The sequence below is a fragment of the Pygoscelis adeliae genome, unplaced genomic scaffold (assembly GCF_000699105.1).
Source record: "Pygoscelis adeliae isolate BGI_AS28 unplaced genomic scaffold, ASM69910v1 Scaffold27, whole genome shotgun sequence".
Lineage (NCBI taxonomy): Eukaryota > Metazoa > Chordata > Aves > Sphenisciformes > Spheniscidae > Pygoscelis > Pygoscelis adeliae.
In genome coordinates, this window is record NW_008825410.1 from 8,451,323 (window position 1) to 8,460,690 (window position 9,368).

Sequence of the window (9,368 nt, forward strand, 5' to 3'; positions counted from 1 at the left end):
TTTTTCACTGTCTTTTCTCACATTCAGACACCACTTTGGGAAAATATAGTCTCCTTGAGGATCAGCACAGTTTCTATTATTTCTAAACCATCCATTCACTGTTTTTCTTTTTTTCCAATCCTGTTTTAGCATCTTGTGTCCTTTCTTCAGTCACTCCCATTTCACTTTTCATCTCTTTCCTCACCTTCAGTTTCATCAGCTAAAACAATTCGCAGTAAAATGTTTTGTGCTGACACTTAAATGTCATCACCAAGCTTTACGTGGCTTATACTACAGTGAAATGAATGTCATTGGTCATGGGGAGGCATGCTGCTTGGAAGCATTTTCAGGCTCAAGGCTTTTTAGCCTATTCTAAAAGTGAAATCTGTATCAGCTAATCTTGAAAATACAAATGATATGAATCTCATATTTGGGACAACTCAAGGCATATGTATATGTAAACTTTCTTAAATGTGATTTTACATTTTGCTGTGTCTAGGTATGTCATGCAGGCCAGAAACATGTCACATGGTCTGGATCTAGCTCATGGGCTCCTCCTGGGTAAGGTGATTCTAGTCTGTTTAAATTTCACTGGATTTTGAGACCATAATCAGAATTGAACTGTCTGCCACATCCTGGTTGAATGGCCCACCCATCAGGCTCTTGGCTTTTCTAGAGTCAGGACACTGCACACTGAAGTGCAGTTTCCTTCTCCCCCAACCACTTCTAACAGTCTCTTTTATGTCAGTAAAACTAATTTTTTTTTCTCCCTGCCCCCCTTTTCTTTTTTTAATTTATTAAATTAAAAATAAAAATTAATTTTTTAATTTATTAAATCTCCTTCTATGACCAGGTGACCCGCCTAGTGGATGAGGGAAAGGCTGTGGATGTGGTCTACCTGGACTTCAGTAAGGCCTTTGACGCCGTCTCCCACAGCATTCTCCTAGAGAAGCTGGCGGCTCACGGCTTAGACAGGTGTACTCTGCGCTGGGTCAAAAACTGGCTGGACGGCCGGGCCCAGAGAGTTGTGGTAAATGGAGTTCAATCCAGTTGGCGGCCGGTCACGAGCGGTGTTCCCCAGGGCTCAGTTTTGGGGCTGGTCTTGTTCAGTATCTTTATCAATGATCTGGACGAGGGGATCGAGTGCACCCTCAGTCAGTTTGCAGACCACACCAAGTTGGGTGGGAGTGTTGATCTGCTCGAGGGTAGGAAGGCTCTGCAGAGGGACCTGGACAGGCTGGATCGATGGGCCGAGGCCAACTGTATGAGATTCAACAAGGCCAAGTGCCGGGTCCTGCACTTTGGCCACAACAACCCCATGCAGCGCTACAGGCTTGGGGAAGAGTGGCTGGAAAGCTGCCTGGCGGAAAAGGACCTGGGCGTGTTGGTTGACAGCCGGCTGAACATGAGCCAGCAGTGTGCCCAGGCGGCCAAGAAGGCCAATGGCATCCTGGCCTGTATCAGAACTAGTGTGGCCAGCAGGCGTAGGGAAGTGATCATGCCCCTGTACTCACCACTGGTGAGGCCGCACCTCGAATACTGGGTTCAGTTTTGGGCCCCTCACTACAAGAAGGACGTTGAGGTGCTGGAGCGTGTCCAGAGAAGGGCAACGAGGCTGGTGAAGGGTCTGGAGAACAAGTCTTCTGAGGAGCGGCTGAGGGAACTGGGGTTGTTTAGCCTGGAGAAAAGGAGGCTGAGGTGAGACCTCATTGCTCTCTACAACTACCTGAAAGGAGGTTGTAGCGAGGTGGGTGTCGGTCTCTTCTCCCAAGTAACTAGTGATAGGACGAGAGGAAATGGCCTCAAGTTGCACCACGGGGGGGTTTAGATTGGACGTGAGGAAAAATGTCTTTACTGAAAGAGTGGTTAAACATTGGAAGAGGCTGCCCAGGGAAGTGGTTGAGTCACCATCCCTGGAAGTATTTAAAAGACGGGTAGATGAGGTGCTTAGGGACATGGTTTAGTGGACATGGTGGTGTTGGGTTGATGGTTGGACTCGATGATCTTAGAGGTCTTTTCCAACCTTAATGATTCTAAATAATCTTGTTTTCATATTGTCTCAAGTTAAGGGCTGAAATGTAATATCTGTACACCAAATACAAGTGTACTACTCCGAACTGTTCCTGCTTTACTGAAATACCTTGAGTGTAAATAGAGTCAGAATAGCATGAGGTCCCCTTAGGAATTTCAGCAGCTGTTTGACCATGCAACTGATGTTAGAGGGAAGGACAAGAAAATGCCTTCCCATAGAGGGTGCAGGTGACTTGCTAGAAGATAGCTCATTGTAGATGATATACGGGGTTGGCTCCAACTGACATGTTTATTTGTTTTTACTTTTAATTTGTCATATAAAGTACTTAGTGCATTTTGATATGAAGCATAACTTGCTAATGAGACCATACCTGCTATTTGGGAGAGTTTGTGAGAAGATGTCAATATGATGACCGCATTCTGAAGTAGTGATTTCTGCAAAGTGCTAAATTAATTCACATTGATCTTACAATACTGGAGGATCTAGCTTTTGTCTGTTGGTACACAGGAGGCCTCTTTCAGCTCCCAGTGGCTTTGACAGAAGTGCAAGCAGGCCCCAGCTATACTACAGACCTATTTCCATAGGTTCTACATGTACGCGTCCAATGAATGCATGTTTCAGAGCCATTTTGCTTCTGTAGTGCTATTTGACATCATAACTTCATTTCACTTTTCTCCTTTTACTGCGTGTCCCCGAGACCTGTGTTATTTTGGCTTGTGACATCCTGGGAGGCCCTGCCTCTCATGGTAGTGCAGCTTCTGCCTGGAGTATTGACCTTCCAAGAACAAATTCATTAGCGGTCAGCATGGCCTCCATGGTTAGTTTTACCGCACCTCCCACCCCCCTCTTTGAGCCACGTATAGATTATTAGGCTGTTTTCTTCTTGCTGGGAGCAATTTGGTTTTAATTTAAAATAAATGTTTTCTGTGAGAATTACACTGCTGCTCAACTTACTTTTTTTCTTTTCAGAGTGCTCTTCTATACAGAAGTACGCTACGGATGTAACTTGTTATAGCCTCCATCCCTTTGGACTATTCCTTGCTCAGCTTTTCCTTGTCATGGTGTGCCTGTTCAACACCTGGGTGTCATCTGCCATTATGCAATGATCCCACTGTTGTGGGACTGTCGCACCAAAAGACCTTTGTTCAGTGCTTATAACCACACGAGCCCTTGAGAAGGGAAGTCTTGCTTTCTTCCACAGTCACCCAGCTAATCTTTATCTTTGTTAGCAAAAAAATGTAGTGGAAAGAACTGAGACAGCTGATATGGAGATTTCTGACTGTAGCTCAGAGTGTGTGGTGTTCTTTTGTAGCACTTCTGCATCTTCAGAGAGCATTGCTTTCTGGCTGAGGTATAAAGCTCAGAAGTATTAATTCATGCAGCTGGCTGGTACAGGGACAGCACTTTCGAAGAATCGCCAATACAAGTAATTTTCCCTTCCCAGACCTTACAAATCATATTTTTTGTGTAACCGTGTGGATCTCATCTATATCCCTATTGAAGAGTCTTAGTTTAACTGTAGGAAGAGCTTCCACATACAGAGTGGTCATCTTTGATCATCCTTGTTGCCTTTCACTGAACCTTTTTCAGTTCTACTCTAGGGGAGGGTATTAAATGTAGGATAGATTTATACAATAGCATAGTGATGGTCTCTGCTTTGGTCTCTATTCCTTTCCAGATAATCCTGAGCGCTCTGTATACTTCTGTGGGTAAAGCTTCTTCTCTGCTACTGAGCAATGAGCTGGTATCTCTGTGGAACTGTCTGTCTAACACTGAGATCTTTCTCCTGGGTGGTAGTGATCTGTTCGGGGTCTATGACTGCATATGTGAGGTTGGGATTGCCTTCCCCATATGTGTTCCATTTCACTTGCCATTTTGTTATCCAGTCATTGAGTCTCTAGTTCCTTACAGTTCCCCTCACTGGTACTACCTTGAATAACTTTGAGTCACCAGCAAAGTCTCACTTAACTGTTCATGCTGTTCCAGATCACTGATGAATACACGGAGGCCTGCAGAATTGCACCGTGACCTCCTCCCTCCTATTGCAAGAATGGAAAGTTTACTCTTCCTATTTTTAGCCAGATGTTTATTCATGTAAGGACTTTCTTAGGCCATAACTGCTAATGGTTCATGTCACGGCTGCTTACCTCACCTATAATTTCAAGTATGTATTGTAAGACCACCTTAGGGAATAGACTTTCGTATTCTTTTATGTTTAACTGATACACTGTGGACTCATCAGTGAAAACACATCATAAATAATAACTTAATAAGAAAATCTTCGACTCTTCTATCTGGAGTGTAACATATTATGGATATTGGTCCCCAAATCAATCATTGCTTATAATAGCTGAAATGTAATTTGGTGTAATTCAATGCAGAGGTTCTGCTGGCATGCTGAATGAGTGACATGCCAATGTCAGCTCACCAGGACCTCCAGATAGTTTCCTGTGCATACTTTAACATATGCATTTTATTTTCTTGTGTATACCTTAAGACATGTATTTTATAGATGTTTGAATATAGCTTATTTCTACATGTGACTTTTTTATATTTCAGAAGTGTTTTCTACCTACGAAAAATGGGCAGAAACATTGCTATGCATCAGCAGTGCTATCCAAGTGCCGACTTCATTTCAGTGGAACACCTGGATTTCCTACAAGTTCTTATTACCTGGAAGAGTAATTTAATAGGTTTTTATGAATAAAGGCAAATGTTTAGAAAAATTTCTGCTTACCAAATGGGCTTTTCTCTTCCTGGTGTAACTCAGGTGTAATGTCTTTGCTGAGACCTCTTTTGCTGGATGTCGTCCCAACTATTCAACAGACTGCTGCTTTGGCTCTTGGGAGACTTGCCAATTATAACGATGACCTGGCAGAGGCCGTCGTGAAGGGAGACATTCTTCCACAGCTTGTGTGTTCATTGTCTGAGCAGAATGTAAGGCATCATTGTTTTCTGAAGTAATCATTTTTTTTACTATTGCACAGGGAAAGGGAAATCTTTCTGTATCAGCTATGTGCTGTTATTTTAATACAGCAATAAATGTACTGAAGTCAGAGACAGCATGTATGTTTGAACGCCTGAGAGATCAATGTGTACTGTGTGCCTAAGTTTGACTTCAAATAAGCTTGACTTTAAAATATCATCTTACCTTTTAGTGCACGATAGGAGATACATTCATGGCACTGTTACGTTTTTAAAATGTTGAGTGATGCTTTATAAAAGGTCCCTCTTTTAAAATGAGACAATTTGAAAACTGTAGTGATAATTGACTAGGATTTGTGGATTATACCAGACACTTGTAAAATACATATAAAAAACCTGAACTTCTGTAATGAAATATTTAATATTTCCAAACATAGCCATTTGGAAATCTGTAGCATGAGAAATATCAAACCACTGACACAGGAAAATATACTGAAAGGTTTTCATCTTCATATTTGTCAAAAACAAACAAACAAAAGTGTAGTCACAATTGCAATGCAAATAAATCTCGTGGTCTTTTTCTCCCTTCTTGCAATTTTTCTTCAGGTTTTGCGTATATTCCAGCTTTGATTTTCCAGTGATCCTAACCTAGATTAACAGAAATACTTTCAAATAAGGTTCCTAATAACTGGAAAAAGAGAGAGACAGCTGAGAGTTAAGTACATTGATACACAGCCATACTTAGGTTGCAGTTTTGATTTATTAGATTTAGGAGAAGTAGGATTTCAATGGAAATATAATTTGGAAAACTATATATTTTCATGTTCAGTCTTTTCAGGAAAACATAAATGTAAGTACTCGTATTTTTTTGTGCATATAGGTCATTGCCTATATAATTAATCTTAAAAAAAAAAAAAAGCTAAAGAAACTGGTAGTGTATGGAAAGAAAGTTAAGGTTTTAGTTAGACAAGTTTATAATTATTTTTATTATTTTATTTCTACTTTTAAGGGAAGAAGGGGAACAAAACTACCCTCTATTTTGGTTTGGACACTATCCCCCTGCTACAACTCAAAGCCCTCACTAAATTAGCTTGAGTACTCTGATTTATCTCTTCCATGTTACTGCCCATTCTGTCGTTACATTGAGATGGCTGTAATTCAGAATCACTTGGGGCAGCAGCAAGATTAGTGTGAGGTCATGGAAAGCCTACTATGCCTTGGTGACTGAGGGCAGGTGAAGGAAACTCATTATCCAGTTCATGCAGAGTTTAGCAATGCATGCGGTTTGTTACTTCCCATAGGCAAAAAAACCCAACCGAGATAGGTTTCCATTCCACTCTTCACGTATCAACATCTATATTTAAGGAGGAGATTCTTTGAGCACACAATAAATATTGATTCTACTGATTTATGGAGAACAGTTACAGGGTCACATCCCAGATCAATGTTTTGTCAATTAAACTGAGCAAAATACAGTTTTACAGTGTGTTCTGACTGTGCCTGTGAATACGGTTTGTTTGTAAATAAATGTATTTTGAATAATAAAAACAAAGAAGTGTTTTTCTTTGCCAGGAACAGAATTACTTAACAGAAATAACATACCCATATTTGCACAGACATAGACTGGTGTAAACAACTATAGCTCCATTGAGTTCAGCAAAACTTAGAGTAACTTCCATTAGCTAGATGTTTGACCATTTGTCTGTACTATTTCCCTTTAATTCTGTTCCCCCTAAATGATGTTTAATGCTTTGCTTGTAAATTATGTTTAATGTACCTGCTTGTAGGCCTTAACTTAGAAGACTGGATTTTTGGCATCAAGGAATTATATCAGTACTGGTAAACTAAGCAGGGTCAAGGCATGTGTTTGAGCACTGGAAGATGACTGTGCTCTTTAATTGTTAACATTGGTTTTAGCCAATGCCAACCATCAAACTACTCGGCAATGTCTGGACACAGTTTAGGAGATAGCACAAGGTGGGGACAGTTTCCAGTAGTATAGATGAGGCCGTTGTGCTTTGAGGGAAGAGGAGTTTAGGTGGGTGGACATGGTATGCTGTGTCACTTCCCTTCAGGGCCAGGGAGTGGGCCTGGGTCCCTTTTACTTCCTGCGGAGCCATTGCAGATGCTCCTCTGTTGCCATACCTTAGTGCTTTAGATCAGACTTTCAAAGGTGTTTGGGAACCTCACAGGATGCACAAAAGCACTCACGTGGTTCTTTGTTTCTTTGGACTTGATCCAAAAGGGATGTGGGCTTTGTGTTGTTTAAGTTTTGGGTACCTTGACATTAGGAATTGAGCACTGTGAAGTGCCCGGGCTCCCTGTGCAGAGGAGGGGAGAATCAAGCATCTTGGAATGAGATTAAAGCCAGCAGGCACACAGACAGAGAGCCTTCTAGAGCTAGTCTGTAGGACTGATCTGTCAAGTGCCAGGCTGGAAAGTATATTTCGGGCACATGGATGTAGCAGTCGATTATTTGTGTCCCAATGAATCTTGCACTCATTGCTGCACAGTGGCTTCAAAAGGGAGTTGAACTGTCTTTCTCCCAACACAGTTGTCTGTGGCCAGAGTGCTTTAACTGGGCTCTAGATTTTGAAACTGCAAGGCAGGAGAAGAAATTTAGTCTTCAGCTTCCACATCCCAATGATAGCTATGAAACTGCAGGAGGAGACTGAAATGTGACTTTTTTGGGGAAAACTTTAACTCTGCTTCTAGAAGAAATCACAACCACCACCGTAATTCACATGGAACCCCATGATATGTGCAGCATCGTATGTCATATATATGCTCAAAACATGTATTTGGTCCAGCACTGAGGGAGATGGGTAGAACTGAGACAAGTGCTTGGATTTCACTTGAACTTGTAACAGAGATGCCAAGCTGTTTAGTCCTGTCAAAAGTGAGCTGTTTCTGGACACATGCAGGAATAGAATTGCAGGCTGCCTGGTCAAAACTGAGGGTCATCCAGTGTGGGTGTTTGGTGGGATGGGTTTTCAGGATCTTAGCTGTGGGCTTAGGCAGTATTTAGGCATTTCAGGATTCAGATCCTAAACCATTTTGTTGGATCTAGTTCTCTGTGCCTCTGTTTCCTGTTTGTAAATGTAAACAATGTTTTTCTCATAGAGATGTTGTGAGGGTATATACATTAGAAATTGTGAAACCTTGCAAGTGTCACAGATGGGTAGAATTATTTTAGGAGGTTGCCCTGCATAACCTGTGTAATCTGGTTAAATACGTTAAGAGCTATTGTTTTTGCAGCTCTTATCATTCACTACTCACTTAAACAAACAGACTTATCTAGACTATTATCTTTTCCCCATATCCTCTCAGCCCTCTCATTTTTTTCTGTTTGTTTATGCACTTACTGCAAATTTTAGATAATGAGCTGTCTCAAAGAAGGACTGTAAGGTTCATTGTGTGATGTCTGGTGGTCCTGATTTGGATCTGTATGAGATATTGCTGCTACTAAAAAAGTTTAATTTATGCATGTCTGTACTGTATTACGCTTTGAACTATATTATGTTAGTAAAAGCTTTTTTTTCTTTCTTTCTAATTTGTATAGCGTTTCTACAAGAAAGCAGCTGCATTTGTGCTAAGAGCAGTTGGTAAACATTCTCCACAGCTAGCTCAGGCAATAGTTCAGTGTGGAGCACTGGAAATGCTTGTGATTTGCTTGGAAGATTTTGACCCTGGAGTCAAAGAAGCTGCATCTTGGGCACTTGGGTATATTGCCCGACACAATTCAGGTAACAAGTTTCACATGTGTTATCTTTCAGCTTAATGCTATGTAAGAATTACAATAAATTGCATTATTGTAATGTTCATAAATAGAACAATATGCTTTTTCTTCTCTACTGTTATAAAAATTTAATTTTGGAATAAAAACCTACTCTAACTATACCAATCTGACAATGCTGTACCTTTTGTGGGAAACTGGCATATCTGACACCTGCGGTGCCCGGTTACGAGAGGTGCTCTATGAGGAGATGCATTGGGCCCATGGCCAGGAAAGGACACTCTGTTTTATTCTCCTTCATGAAGAGATTTCAGAATCTTTATGTATTGTGTAACTGTTATTGTGGAACAAAGTTTCTTTTGCTCAACATTAGTTCTTATTTTATATACATAGCAAAATGGAGGAGCCTAGGCAGAACCAGGTTTCATTCAGCTTGCAGCAGTGCCTGCAGGATAAATGTGCCAAATTCATTGCGCTGACTATGTTATCATTAGCCAGTAGACCACACTCTTCTCTGAGAGTCAGGAATAGATCCTAGGAATCTGATATCGAGCAGTTCACTGCTGTCTCACAAGCAGTTGTATAACTCACTGGCAGTGTCACGTTCCTATTTAAAAGCTGATCCACGTGGTTGATAATTCTTTTACCAGCTATTTATATAGTTCAAGTAAAAGTTTAGAGCTATGAATCGAAGAA

The 9,368-nt window shown here is 41.0% G+C and overlaps 1 protein-coding gene across 1 annotated transcript in view; it reads left to right on the top strand.

The window, feature by feature from the left end:
* The first annotated feature begins 2,816 nt into the window (after nucleotides 1–2,816).
* The window catches only part of SPAG6 (sperm associated antigen 6), a 28,433-nt gene continuing 21,881 nt past the window's right edge, over nucleotides 2,817–9,368 (top strand). The window contains exons 1-3 of the mRNA XM_009330612.1: nucleotides 2,817–2,828; nucleotides 4,733–4,948; nucleotides 8,499–8,682. Of these exons, the coding sequence (XP_009328887.1) occupies nucleotides 2,817–2,828; nucleotides 4,733–4,948; nucleotides 8,499–8,682 (412 nt within the window). The remainder of the gene's footprint in view (nucleotides 2,829–4,732; nucleotides 4,949–8,498; nucleotides 8,683–9,368) is intronic.